Source organism: Hemicordylus capensis, chromosome 2, assembly GCF_027244095.1.
Source record: "Hemicordylus capensis ecotype Gifberg chromosome 2, rHemCap1.1.pri, whole genome shotgun sequence".
Taxonomy (NCBI): domain Eukaryota; kingdom Metazoa; phylum Chordata; class Lepidosauria; order Squamata; family Cordylidae; genus Hemicordylus; species Hemicordylus capensis.
In genome coordinates, this window is record NC_069658.1 from 233159806 (window position 1) to 233174328 (window position 14523).

At 48.2% G+C, this 14523-nt stretch overlaps 1 protein-coding gene across 1 annotated transcript; it reads right to left on the bottom strand.

Moving 5' to 3' along the window:
- Positions 1 to 10: 10 nt before the first annotated feature.
- Positions 11 to 10388, bottom strand: LOC128342024 (zinc finger protein ZFP2-like). The gene is made up of 6 exons (XM_053288836.1): positions 10142 to 10388; positions 7487 to 8063; positions 6657 to 6789; positions 6195 to 6250; positions 5652 to 5778; positions 11 to 2351 (listed from the first exon to the last, which is right to left on the bottom strand). The coding sequence occupies exons 2-6, from the start codon at positions 7910 to 7912 to the stop codon at positions 958 to 960; spliced, it is 2136 nt and encodes a 711-aa protein (XP_053144811.1). The 5' UTR covers positions 7913 to 8063; positions 10142 to 10388; the 3' UTR covers positions 11 to 957.
- Positions 10389 to 14523: the final 4135 nt, after the last annotated feature.

Sequence of the window (14523 nt, forward strand, 5' to 3'; positions counted from 1 at the left end):
TATCAGACAATATAATTATAAAATTCAATATAATTATCGGATGATACAATTTTTAATTAGATTTAAAATTTAATAAAGGCACCTGCTTTGCATACAGAAGATGCCAGTTTCATTACCTGGCAACATTTCAAGGTAGGGCTGGGAAAGAGAAAGATCCATGCCTGAAACCCTGCGGAGTCTGCACCAGTCAACACAGACAGTCCTGAGCTAAATGGACCAACACTCTGACTCGTGTAAGGCAGTTTCGTACATTCAGCACTTTGCAGGTTCTGAAATAGGTTGAAAAGAATCTCCTGAGGCTGAATCTCTTTTTACAATTCAAGCTTCCCCCCCCCCTTCTTCTTTTCTTTGTGGTGTGGATTCCTTGATCTTCATTTAGGTTTAGTCCACTGTTGTGGCCCAGAGAAGGTAATGCGGGCAGCACACAGCTCAAGGGCTAGGCCTGGCTTGAAGATCACAGTCAGAGGCTAGAGATAGGACAGTGGGCATGAAGAACAGGGCTAAATAAAAGACTGGCACTGAAAAGGGGAAGGATCAGGGGACTGAAAGTAAAGGCTAGAGCTGGCTCTGAAGAAGTTCAAACTTCCCCAGTTTCCACCAATGAGAGCCTAACTCATAAACAGGAGTTTGTAAGGAGAACAGTGGCCCTATCTCTGGGACTGGCTGGTTTCTGATAGCTCTTCCCCTGAAGCTCTGTTTCCTATGCAAAGATACAGTTTCTTTTCTGTGAGGATTTTTTTTTTAAAGTAAGATTTATCCTCTGAAAGAAGCTCTTTCTCTACTCTTAGCATTTAAATGTTTTCTCTCCTGTGTGGTCTTTGTAATGGGAGATAAGGCTTGAGTTGCAATTGAAGCTCTTTCCACACTCTGAGCATGTATATGGTTTCTCTCTCGAATTGATTATTTGATGGACAGGAAGGTAGGCCTTTTGACTGAAGCTCCTTCTACACTCTGGTTTCATTCTGGGATATGATTTCTCCCCGCGTGGATTCTTTGATGGGCAGAAAGATTGTCCTTCCTACTGAAGCTCCTTCCACATTCTGAGCATGTATATGGTTTCTCCCCTGTGTGGATTCTTTGATGTGCAGAAAGCTTGCCCTTCCGACTGAAGCTCTTTCCACACTCTGAACATGTATATGGTTTCTCCCCTGTGTGGATTCTTTGATGTGCAGAAAGATTGTCCTTCCGGCGGAAGCTCTTTCCACACTCTGAACATGAATACGGTTTCTCCCCTGTGTGGATTCTTTGATGGACAGAAAGATGGCCCTTCTCACAGAAACTCTTTCCACATTCTGAGCATGTATACGGCTTCTCGCCTGTGTGGATTGCTTGATGGACAGAGAAATGGCCCTTCTGTCTAAAGCTTTTTCCACACTCTGAGCACGTATAAAGTTTCTCCCCTGTGTGGATTCTTTGATGGACAGAAAGATTGTCTTTCTGACTGAAGCTCTTTCCACACTCTGAACATCTATAAGGTTTTTCTCCTGTGTGAATTTTATAATGGTAGGCAAGCTTTGAATAGTAGCTGAAGCCCTTTCCACACTCTGAACATATATATCGTTTCTCCCCTGTGTGGATTCTTTGATGGACAGAAAGCTGGTCCTTCCGACTGAAACTCTTTCCGCACTCTGAGCACGTATACGGTTTCTCCCCTGTGTGGATTTTATAATGGGTGGTAAGGTTTGAGTAGTAGCTAAAGCCCTTTCCACACTCTGAGCATGTATATTGTCTCTCTCCTGTATGGATTCTTTGATGGACAGAAAGGTGGCCTTCCTGCCTGAAGCTCTTTCCACACTCTGAACATGTATACGGTTTTTCCCCTGTGTGGATTCTTTGATGGGCAGAGAAATGGCCCTTCTGTCTAAAGCTCTTTCCACACTCTGAGCATGTATAGGGTTTCTTTATTGTGTGGCATCTTTGATGGGAAGGAAGCTTATCTCCTTCACCAAAGCTCTTTCCATACTTGGAGCATGTATCTGATTTCTCTCCATTGCAGACACACTGGTGGACAAGAAGGGCATTGTCGTGACTGAAGCTCTTACCACACGCCAAGCATGGTTCCTCTCCTGTGTGGGCTCTTTGGTGTTCATAAAGGTTTGACTGATCGCTGAAGCGGTTTCCACATATTGTGCATTGATATGTTTTCACTCTTGCACGGATGCTGTGATGTGCACTAAGTGGTGATTTATTAGTTAAGACTTTTCCACTTAGAGAGGTGTTACTAGCTTTATCTTCTAATGGAATTGCATGGAGGTCTGTCCCTCCAGAAGCTGCTGTCTTTTTCTTCTCCTCTTTTTCTTCAGTTTTTCTTCTCAGCGCTTCCTCCTTTTTTCTGTTCTTCCTCTGATTCCCTGCAGGAATAAAAAGAGAATTTTGGTGAGGGAGGAACAAAGCCTCAATCCAAGGAACAAGCCAAATTAATAGCAGAGTGATTAAAACCATGGAAAAGATTTAGTGGTAGGGCAAATCCTGCCATGTGCTAAGCAACCTCTGTTGGTTAGTATTAAGTCCAGTTACATGCTCCAGAGGATGTGGTATTGCAGAGGCATTTCCCTCAGTATGGATACAATTTCCCCATCCTTTTACTTGCCCCCTTATCTCCCCGGGGGGATCTCTGCAGTTATTTCTTTGCTGCCTCCCCTGACAGCTCTCAAAAGGGTGAGGCATGAGACTCATCCTAAAGAGCACCCCCAAAGGAGACAGAGCATCCTCTCCTTCTCAGAGCTCCATCTTGTCCCACACCAGCATTCATGAGAGCCGTGCTGCCTGCAGGCTGGCCATTCATCAGGTAGAGCTGCGAGGGCTGGCCAATGATTAAATAGTCCAAACAGCTCTACCTGACCAATGGCCAGCCTGCAGGCAGTGTGGTTCTAATTAATGCTGAGGCTGGGTGGGTGGGAAAGAGGAGCTCGGAAAAGAGGAGCTCGGGAAAGTGTGAAAGAGGAGCAAACGGAGCTCCAAGGAGGAGAGGCAGCTGGACCTCCTTTGGTGCCCCTGACCCCATCTTGTTAGGACAAGCCACTCCTGGGGTGAGATTAAGGCAGGAGAAAGGCTTGCCAGGGGAACTCATTGCCTGAAGCTCCTGAGAACGGTCCCCACCACACAGCAAAGCAGCTACCAGCTGATCTCTCTCCTTCCTTGGAGACAAATGGATCTTCTAAATATTCCAAGTAAGAAGTGATGTCCAGTTTGGGAACTGTAAGCATCATCTAGTTCCTACTAGGACGAATCTCCAGAGAGCCCAAATCAGCCTGTCTAAACTCCTGATCACAGCCACACAAAACGCCTTGGTGGAGCCCATTCTGCTTGTGAAGAGAGCTGGTCTTGTGGTAGCAAGCATGAATTGTCCCTTTTGCTAAGCAGAGTCCACCCTGTTTGCATTTGAATGGGAGACTATACGTGAGCACTGTAAGATATTCCCCATAAGGGATGGAGCTGCTCTAGGAAGAGCATCTGAAAACTTGTGGGCAGAAGATCCCACGTTCCCTCCCTGCTATCTCCAAAGTAGGGCTGAGAAGGATTCCTGTTTGCAACCTTGGAGAGGCCACCGCCAGTCTAGGTAGACAATACTAAGCTAGATGGACAAATGATCTGACTCGGTAGAAGGCAGCTTCCTATGTTCCTAGGAGCTTAGGGTGATTAAATAACTCAGACGGCAGCTAGAGCACTGCTGGAGGAAGACTTGTAATGAATCTGATCAAACGGGGGCTAGAGAACATTTTAGGGACTACTCGATAGTGGTGGGGGCAGCAAAGACCTTTTCTCCTCCATCTCCATTGCGTCTGCTCAGGGTAGGCCAGAGGAGCTATTTCGTGTTGCAAAGTCACTGCTTCACACAGGCCCCCAGGTGATGGGGAAAGAACCATCAGCAGTCCGCTGTGACTATATGCATGACACTTTGCAGATTAAGCCCTGTGGCTGACATACTGCACAACCTTCTGCCTGCTTCGTAATGGAATGTGTGTGCAGCCTCACAAAAGGGAGAGGAGAGCTGGTCTTGTGGTAGCAAGCATGATTTGTCCCCTTAGCTAAGTAGGGTCTACCCTGGTTGCATATGAATGGGAGACTAGAAGTGTGAGCAGTGTAAGATATTCCCTTCAGGGGATGAAGCCACTCTGGGAAGAGCATCTGGGTTCCAAGTTCTCTCCCTGGCATCTCCAAGGGAGGGCTGAGGGAGATTCCTGCCTGCAACCTTGGAGAAGCTGCTGCCAGTGTGTGAAGACAATACTGAGCTAGATAGACCAATGGTCTGACTCAGTAAATGGCAGCTTCCTATGTAAAGTGGCTCATATACATGCCAATTTGGACTCCAGGATTTTGGCAGTTCCAGGAGACATGCCTTGGCAACCATCTGGTCCGACTGGGATAGATGCTTTGCAGTTAGTGCAACCTGAGGAAGTGGACAAGAGCCCTAGGCAGCGTATGGGCAATATCTTGCGTTCTGGATCCTTGCCCTTCATCACGTGGTTCATGACCCTTGCCCTTCCAAAAAAATTTTTTTTAAAGAGCCCCTGGTGGCGCAGTGGTAAAACTGCCGCCCTGTAACCAGAAGGTTACAAGTTCAATCCTGACCAGGGGCTCAAGGTTGACTCAGCCTTCCATCCTTCCGAGGTCGGTAAAATGAGTACCCAGAATGTTGGGGGCAATATGCTAAAAAATCATTGTAAACCGCTTAGAGAGCTCCGGCTGTAAAGCAGTATATAAATGTAAGTGCTATTGCTATTGCTATTCTGCAAGGGAAGGAACAGGTAGGTAGCTGGAAGACAAGATTCCATCAAGCCTCAAGCAGACAGTGGTAAGGCCACTGTTTAAAAAGCTCTCCCTTGATTCCATCAACTTGGATAGCTATCAACCTGTTTCAAATCTTCCCTTTTAAAGCAAGGTAATAAGAGTGTGTGGTGTCTGTGCAACTGCAAAGGGTCTCGGATGATCTGGATTATCAAGACCCTTTTCAATCTGGCTTTTGCCCTGGGTTTGGGACTGAAACTGCCTTGGTCTCCCTGGTGGACGACCTACGCTGGGAACACTAAACAGAGGGAATGCGTCCCTTTTGGTTCTGCTGGGCCTCTCAGCAGCATTTGAAACTACTGACTTCTGGATTGGAATGGTTCCATTCCTTTCTGTGGGGGGGGGGGTTCTAGAAGGTGGTACTGTGGGACTTTTGCTCGACTACTTGGCCTCTGGGGTTCTGCAAGGCTCAGTTTTGTCCCCCATGCTGTTTGACATCTACATGAAAGCGCTGGGAGAGGTCATCCGGGGACTTGGACTGAGTTGTCAGCAATATGCAGATGACACTCAGCAATATCTCCCCTTGTCACCTGATCCTAGGGAGGCGGTGGATGTCCTGAATCGGGGGCTGGAGGCCGTGATGGGCTTAATGTGGGCTTGGGGGCATCTGGTGGGCCACAGTGTGAAACAGGATGCTGGAATAATGGGTCTTCAGCCTGACCCAGCAGGGCTGTTCTTATGTAATGACCCCATTAGGCTCAGATTGGGACTCATTTTTCTCTTTAACTAAGTGGAATATCCAAGGAACGTGGACCAGCCGCTGACATCCTCCAGAACATCCACACAACGCACTGGTATGGACTGGCAATAGCAGCAATTCCTGCTTTCAACATCCATCCGCCAAGGGAAAGAGGGAGCCTTACCCAGCGAGGCCAAATGCCCAGAAGTCTCCTCCAGGACTTCCCTGTGCAGAGCCCTTTGGCCTGGATCCAGCAGAGCCCACTCCTCCTCGGAGAAACACACGACAACCTCCTCAAAGCTCATAAGTCCCTGAAAGAAGAAGAAAGCATTTTCTCTACCTAGGTATTGCAAGAAAAGTAGTGGTTGGATGTTCCTCTGCAGGATCCAGAGTGTTTTGTCTTCCAGGGAGGCATCTTTGATCAAAAGAAAGGGAAAGAGCCCCTGGTGGCGCAGTGGTAAAACTGCCTCCCTGTAACCAGAAGGTTACAAGTTCGATCCTGACCAGGGGCTCAAGGTTGACTCAGCCTTCCATCCTTCCGAGGTCGGTAAAATGAGTACCCAGAATGTTGGGAGGCAATATGCTAAATCATTGTAAACCGCTTAGAGAGCTTCCAGCTATACAGCGGTATATAAATGTAAGTGCTATTGCTATTGCTAAGAGAAAGGCGTTTTCCAGCCCAGAGAGAGGTGAGGCCTGCCTCTTCCTCCAGTGATGCTTCTCCTACCTGATCTGGTGACTGCACAGCAGGCCTAGAAGGCATCTCTGGGGTCATTCCACAGCCTGTGAGGGAAAGAAAGGCAATATGTCTTATACTTTTAGGCATTTTGCATTTCAGGGACTGGAGTGAAATCAATCTGTCTCTACAATTTTTTATTTTTTTTGAATAGTTGGAAGTTGTGGTTTGGAGTGAAAGTCTGAAGTTACTGAAAACAGAAGAGAGGCTGGAGAAAGGCATCTCCTACAGCAGGGGTCCCCAACCTGCAGCCCTCCAGATGCTGCTGAACTACAATTCCCATCATCCCCAGCTACAACTTATTGTGGCTGGAATGATGGGAATTGTAGTTCAGAAACATCTGGAGGGACGCAGGTTGGGGACCCCTGTCCTACAGAGTTAAAGCGAACATACAAGCAATCCAGGGATGTCAGGAGAGAGGGAGGCCAAGATGAAAATACTCCCCATCCTTACCCAGTGAGGTGGTTCCTCCATCCCCCTCCTCCTCCCGAACGACCTCCCTGAACAGCAGCCTCTGCCTGGTGTCTGATGGAGCCTTCTCTGTCTGAAGAGGATCAGTGGCCACCTTGGCTAACATACCCAGTGCCTGGAAAAGGAGAAAGGGAAGAGGAGTGAAAAAAGGGAATACGTGACTTTACTGGTATTAAATTGACAGCACGCAACTTTGGTACGAATCCCCTCAAAGCAGACATTTAAAATATATTAAAAACTAAAAGACTATTATTATTATTATTATTATTATTATTATTATTATTATTATTATTAATTCGATTTCTATACCGCCCTTCCAAAAATGGCTCAGGGCAGTTTGATGATGCTGAACTTCTTGGGAGCGAGAGGAATTGGTACAAATACCTTTGTAATATCATTACAAAGATATTAAAAACAAAAAAGGATGATAAGAAAACTAATAATAATAATAAAAACATAAAGCAATAGAAGATAAAGTGTCCCTCAGGTAGCTGGCTAAAGATCAATATCCTGAGATGATGGCTTGGAGAAATGAAAATGTGTTTTTTCCCTGTATGCCAAAGAGACATGAGAGGAGGAGTCAACTGAGCACTTCTGGGAAGAGCACTGCTCCTGCATGCGTTCTTTGCTCTCTCTTTAGCTTCCATCACTAGTACAGGAGCGTGGCTGATTGTAATCACTGAACGTCTGCCGGATGGGAAGAAAAGGACTGTGGCTCTGCTTGCAAGAGGACCCTACTTGGCAACTGGTGGCATTATCCCACAATTCTCTGCCCCCTGGACCTACCTAGATAAAATGTCCCTGCTGCTCACCTGTTGCTCCTTCTGCCTCTTCTCCTCTGCCTGGCTCAGGAGGAATCCTTCTGCCAGGGCCACCGCCTGGGAACTAGTCTCCGCTCCACACTCTCTGACCCAGTTCTCCATCTCCAAGGGTAGGACGGTCAGGAACTGGTCCAGGATCACCAGGTCCAGCATCTGAGCTTTGGTGTGTTTTTCTGGCTTCAGCCACTGATGGCAACTGGCATAGAGTCTGCTGCAAATGTCTCTGGGTCCTTCAGTCTCCTGGTAGAGGAACTGCCTGAGTCTTAGGCATTCAACATCAGAGCTGGTGGGGTCTCCTTCCAAGATCTTCTGCACCGATCCTTCCCAGAATGCCCCGCCACTCCCAGCCTGGATGCTTTGAGAGTCTTCTTCTGCTCTCTTCCCAGATCCATTACTTACTGGGCTTTGCAAATGCATTTTTCTTCTTTGAAGTCAAATGAAACTTCTCATGCAGCTGGAAGATCTTCTTAATCCAATCGTTTGTCTCATATGGCCAAAGAGTCTTTTTTGGTCAAGTTATTCTTTTCCCTGAATAAGCAATTCATTTACCTGCAAAATTTGGCTTCTCCTTGAGAGATAAAGAGAAAAGAATACGGTGAATTAGAGAGAAACAACAACAAAAAGCAATGCCTCTCTAAGAACTTTTCCTACCACTGTTTTTTTCTCAGATTCCTTCCTTAAAGCATTTCTTACACTGCAGCTTTCTCAGTCCTGGCCTCCCAATAAGGAATTGTGGGGGAGAATGTGATTCCAGCCTTTTCTGGCTCCTCTCTCTTTCTCCAGCTTCCAATAGACTGAACTACAAAACAGAAAGTAGCTCCAACTTAACTGAGCTATTGACCCCTTCTCCCCCCAAAGAGAGGGGAAAATATATCTCAAATTGGATTGGTCTCAAGCTGGGCCTGGTTACCAGTCACAGGACTCCTGCAGATTTCCAGGCCCTGTCACCCCCTTGCTACTACAGTGAAGTTGTGAAATAAATGTGTGTTGACTGGTGTTTCTAATGTGCCTGTGAATCCTACAAACCGATTTGTTTTGCATACTACCAGCTCTTATGTTTTTCTCAACTATCAAGTGCTCTTTCTTCTTACCACTCTTATAAAGAAGAGTGCTTTGTTGGAATGCTTTGTGGAGAAGTGGAGGGAGGTTCCCTAGTACCACATCAATGAGTTTTGGATCCTAGGGGGTCACCAATTGCACCTGAATTCTTTATTGATTCCAGTTGGATGGTGGGGGGTCTGGGTCTCCGACTCTACCCAGCCCAGGATACCCAAAAAGAGGTGGAGAAAAGACCCTTCCCTAAATGAGAATAGGCGGTGGCCGCAATCATTCCCAGCAGGGAGGGCCAGTCGCTTTATTGGGAGTTGATCCTTCAGTCACCCTGTAACCAAGAAGTGGTCTCCCATGTGGGTCTGGGGTGGGGGACCTGCTACACGCACTCGGAAACGTTTCTTCCCTCCAACTGATTAATAAAAATAAATAGTGTTGGGGAAAGTTTTGCACAGTTCAAAAGTTCACACAGTGTAATGTTTGGTCAAATTCATCAGTCTAGAGACAAACACTCCCTCTTCTCTTTCCTATCATTTCATCATCCAGAGTCTTTTAATGAAATCCCCCTTTTTAGTAACTTGCTGGCATGGAGGTTCCTCTCTTCCCCTTTTGTTCTTGTGCAAAAAGGAGGGAAAGGCGACAGATCTGGACCCAGGCGCAGAAGGTGGCTACAGTGGAGAAGGGGCTCAGTAACCCCCTGAAAAGGGTACTCTTACTGATCACCCAACTCTGTTTTTAAAAAAGCTGGGTGGCAGCAAAGTTGTCCTTCCACCAAAGAAAGGCTTTGGGGTTTATTTATTAATTTATTATTTACATTTTATATCTCGCTCTTCCTCCAAGGAGCCCAGAGCAGTGTACTACATATGTAGGTTTCTCCTCACAACCACCCTGTGCAGTAGGTTAGGCTGAGAGAGAGAAGTGACTGGCCCAGAGTCACCCAGCTAGTCTCATGGCTGAAGGGGGATTTGAATTCGGGTCTCCCCGGTCCTAGTCCAGCACTCTAACCACTACACCACGCTGGCTCCTTTAATGCTAGGTTTGAAACTAGTACACAGTCACTGTCCCCCTTCCAGCCCCCACCTCATTCGTGCCATGGAAAGACTACTGCCAGAACTGATGGAAAACAAAAATGATATTTAAAAATTAAAAGAGCGACTGACAAACAAACAAACAAAAAAGCCAAGAGAGAGGAGGAGGATGTTCTGGTGCTCACCGGATTCAAAAAGGAAGATAAGTTTTAAATGCCTTCAAAGGCATTAAAAGCAAGGTTGCATTTTCAAAATGGAAAGGGCGGGGAGCGGACCCCTGACCTAGCAGGACCCCCCAGAGGAAAGGGTTAACCAGCAAAGGGAAGAATAGCAGATTAGTCGGGCAGTGCCAGCCAGGTGGGGGTCAGCGGGAGCTGGAAGAGGGCGTCGCGCGTGCTTGCGAGCGTGCATGCGGCCAAGAAGAGCGAGGCCTCCAGCAGTGCTCACTGTGTGGGCAGGTGGGTCCCCGCGCTCCCCCGTCAATCACGCCCCAGTCCAGCCCAGCCCAGCCCAGCTCAGCCCAGCGGGCCAAGGATCACCCCCCATCCCCGCCCCGTGCATTTCTCACCTGCATCAGCAGCTACCTCCAAGCATCCGAGGTGTGCAGATCGCCCGTGGGGACCTGGCTCCCAGGGAAGGCAGCGCAAGGCAAGAAATAGGGTGGGGTGGGTGGGACACTGGGGAGCCCCAGGATATATCCACTCTCTCCTCAGCCCCTCTTTTTCTGCCAAAATCACCCTGCTGGTGGTGCTGCTTCCTCGCCGGCTTTCGCAAGACGAAAGGGAGGAGCGATTTCCCTCTGGCTTGCTGGGGTGTCACTCTAAGGGAGGGAGGGAGAGCAGAGCTTCCAGATTCCTAGAGAGGCGGCTGGGGATGATGGGAGTTGTAGTGCAACAACAGCTGGAGGAGTAGATTTGCCCAGCCCTGCTTTAAAAGGGAGAGCAGAGCTTCCAGATTCTTATAGAGGCGGCTAAAAGATGGAAGGAGCTGTCAGTTTTCAGGGTCGTTTCCTGCTCTGCTCCCTTCTGGTGGAAAAAGAGCAGTTATTATCTACTGATTTGATTTCTAAACCACCTGATATGAAACATATCCAGGCCGTTGACATAAATTCAGAAATTTTATTTATTTTTAATTATTTATTATTGTTAATTATTTATTATTGTTAAATGTGGATACTGCCTTTCATTAAAACAATCCCAAGGTGGTTCACACGAAAATTAAAACAGACTATAAGACTGTTTATTAAGACTATAAAACTTACACAATTAAAATATTAAGCTAAAATATAAAAGCAGATCTGACTAAAAATATCTAAAATACAAGCATAAGATAAGCACACAAAATACAAAGAAGCAGCAGTAGAGACAATCATATAAAAGCCTGCGTAAAAAGCCACAATTGTACATGCTTTCTAAAAACTGTGATAGAGACCGAGGAGCAAATAGCCACTGGGAGAGCATTCCAGAGTCTGGGGGCAGCAACAGAGAAGGCCCTGCCCCACGTACGTGACAGCCGAGCCTCCCTCCTTGTCGGCACCTGGAGCAGAGCTCCCTCAGATGACCTTGTCAAGCGGGCAGCAACCCTTGGGAGCAGGCGGTCCTTCAGGTGTTCTGGGCCCAAACCGTTAAGGGCTTTAAAGGTCAAAAACAGCACCTTTAATTGGACCCGGAAACAAACTGGTAGCCAGTGCAGCTCTTTCAAAATGGATGTAATGCGATCCCAGCAGGCAGCTCCAGATAAAATCCTAGCTGCCACATTTTGCACTAGCTGCAGTTTCCAGATATTCTTCAAGGGCAGCCCCATGTAGAGCATGTTACAGGAATCCAACCGTGACGTGGTTTTAAAAACAGCCAGCAATTAAAAGCAATTAAAACAGTTGAAATAACAGTAACTAAAATTATTGTTAAATAATAATAAGTTAAATAACTTTAAAAACAACAACACCCCAAACCTTAGATGCCCCACCTCCACCCAGTTGTACAGCCTTACATGTACATTCCCCCAAAGTATCAGGTGCTCACAAAGGGCACCATGTATGGGGAGATCAGAGGCCCATGCAAAGGAATGGGGGCAGAGGTGCTCTTACCCCTGGACCTCCAGGCCGGTTGAGGGCCTCCACAGCCCCTGGAGGCCCCCAAATCCTTTTTAGTCTGTCCTGAGTGGTGTGGTCGTCTGGCCGAGCATGATGATGCTTAATTTGCAGGGGAGGGGGGCCTCCAAAGGCCTTTAGGTCCAGGCTACAAAATTACCTATGTGCACCTCTGAATGGGGGAAGCCAAAGTCATGGGGTAGCTGCTAATGGTGAGGTGGTGGATGGGGGGGGCAATATGAGGAGCAGCAAATTTTGCAGCCCCTCTCTGGGTTTAATTAATTAAACTCTCCCTTCCTCGCCTGCCCACCCTCCCACCCAGCAGCCACCTCCACCTCCACGCCCCAGCAGCATTGTTCTTAAGAGAGCAAAAGGGGGAACGTTCCCCTCACCCCCAACCCTACAGATATTGCTGCCGCTGCCACACAGCAGCATTTTTATTATCTATATATATATTTCTCCTGGGTGTGCCCAGGAAAAAATACGTCCCGGCAGCCCAGCTGATTGGCTGGGCTGCAGGGGCGCCTGATTGGTCCTGGCACACCCAAGAGAATTGGCTGGCTGGGCGGCTGCAGAGGCAAGGTGGCACTCTCGGCCCGCCCGCCCGCAGCAGCACTCTAGGGGTGTGTGGAGGGAGGAGGAGGCGGCGGCATGGTGGGGGGGGTGAGGCGGAGGGAGCCGGCAGTGGCAGCACGGCTGGCTCTGCCCCCAACCCCCAGTCCCCGAGACAGCGGGGAACGGCTGTGTCCAGCTAGAGGCGCAGATGCTCTGCGGCCGGGCCCACTAGTTATTATTTTCTTAAGGTTAAAGGGTGGCAAAAAGCTGAATCCACCCCTGCACGCAGAGGGTCCCAGGTTCAATCCCTGGCAGCTCGGAAAGATCTTTCTCTGTCTGAAGCCACTGCCACTCACTGCAGAAAACTCAACTATCCCAAAAAATGTTGCTTTAAGAGGCAAGTTAAGGTGCTTATGATTTCACCAGTGCTCTAAGAAGCGTGGGCATTGCAAGCTAAGTGGATCACTTCTGCCCCATGAAGTCAAGACTTGCACGCTCTCTCATGTAGCTTCAACGTATCCAGACGTTGCCTTTGGCCTTTAGCTCAACAGTGGGCTCAGGGGGCGTCATGCTCCCCCCTCTTCTTTAGAACACGAATATAATGAGGTTTCATTTTAAAAAGCGCAACCTCTGCTTTAGATCAAGTGGTGTCCAAAACTAAGGATTGTCTTCCCGGATTGTCTTCCTGGGGTCTGGGGAGGCGGGGAGTTATACTAAGGTGTGGTTGGAGATCTGGGTGAACGTTTGTTAGTCCTTTTATTGGGTTGTGCCACTGCCGGGCCTCTTGTTGTCATGTGTTTGGGTTCTGGGCTGGCTGCACTGAGTTCCTCTGCTCCCCAATTCGGCAAGATATGGACAGGAAGATCTTGCCAAATTGGGGAGCAGAGGAACTCAGTGCAGCCAGCCCAGTAAAATGCACGTGAGGTCTGCTTGTGGAGAGGGGGGCGAGAGAAAGAGAAGGAATAATGTATTGGATGAAGCACAGCAGGATCCTCTTGATCCACTACTGGACTGGTCTCTGGGTTAACCCTAGACACCGGTTGTTCCTTTTTGCATGGCATCACTGGTACTTGAGAGCGATGCAAGTGGCTGGTCCTCAATGAGGTTGGGTGGGTCTGAGAGTGGGGCTTCTGGATCCCTAGGTGCCTTTCCCTCCCTTTTGCACAAGAACAAAAATAGTGTTGGGAAAAGTTTTGCACAGTTCAAAAGTTCACACAGTGTAATGTTTGGTCAAATTCATCCGTCTAGAGACAAACACTCCCTCTTCCCTTTCCTATCATTTCATCATCCAGAGTCTTTTAATGAAATCCCCCTTTTTAGTAACTTGCTGGCATGGAGGTTCCTCTCTTCCCTTTTTGTTCCTTGTTGGCATTTTTCATATTTTTTTTTTCGGTTAAGCGACGTTTCTTCCAGTAACCTTGCAGTCTCCAGCCCTGGTTGCTCAACTGAAGATCCCGAGTCCTGTTGCCCACTTGCCACCAGATGTCCAGGGACTCCAGCACCTGGTGTGGTCCTTGTTGACCCGGGCAACGACCAATCCGGCATAGATTTATTAAAGTTACGCCTCACCATATAGTTGATGGGAGCGGCACTCTTTGTCTGGCTCCTCTGGTGAGACCTGTCCAGTATGGTTGGACCTCTGGCATAGCTCTCACCTTCCTCAGAGCACGCAAGCCCCACAACCACGCCAAGGTAGTGCCTCACCGGGGGTTGTTAATTATTAATAATTAATTAATTAATTAATTAATTTTATATCCTGCTCTTCCTCCAAGGAGCCCAGAGCAGTGTACTACATACTTAAGTTTCTCTTTCACAACAACCCTGTGAAGTAGGTTAGGCTGAGAGAGAAATGACTGGCCCAGAGTCACCCAGCTAGTTTCATGGCTGAAGGGGGATTTGAACTCGGGTCTCCCCGGTCCTAGTCCAGCACTCTAACCACTACACCACACTGGCTCCTGGTTTGAGAGGTGGGCACGGAGCTCTCACCACCATCCCCGCTGCCTGCGCATGCCACCTGGAACCAAGTCCTGCCCCTAGGTGGCCCACCCCACCCCCAAGACTCCCCATCCCCCCAACTCCCCCATGTCCTGACTTTTGGCCAACGCAATGTTCGTAACCCTAAGCAGAGCCTTCTTCCTGCTCCACACCAAAGTGGCAGCTGACACGCTGGGGCTAACTCTTCCCGCTGTGGCAGCGTTCTTTCTCCCCACCCCGCCACATGCCAAGCAGGCAGCATAAAATCCCTCCCCGCTTGTTGGGGGAGGAATGGTTGTTGCCCCCCCCCACCGCTGCCTCTCTCTCTCCTT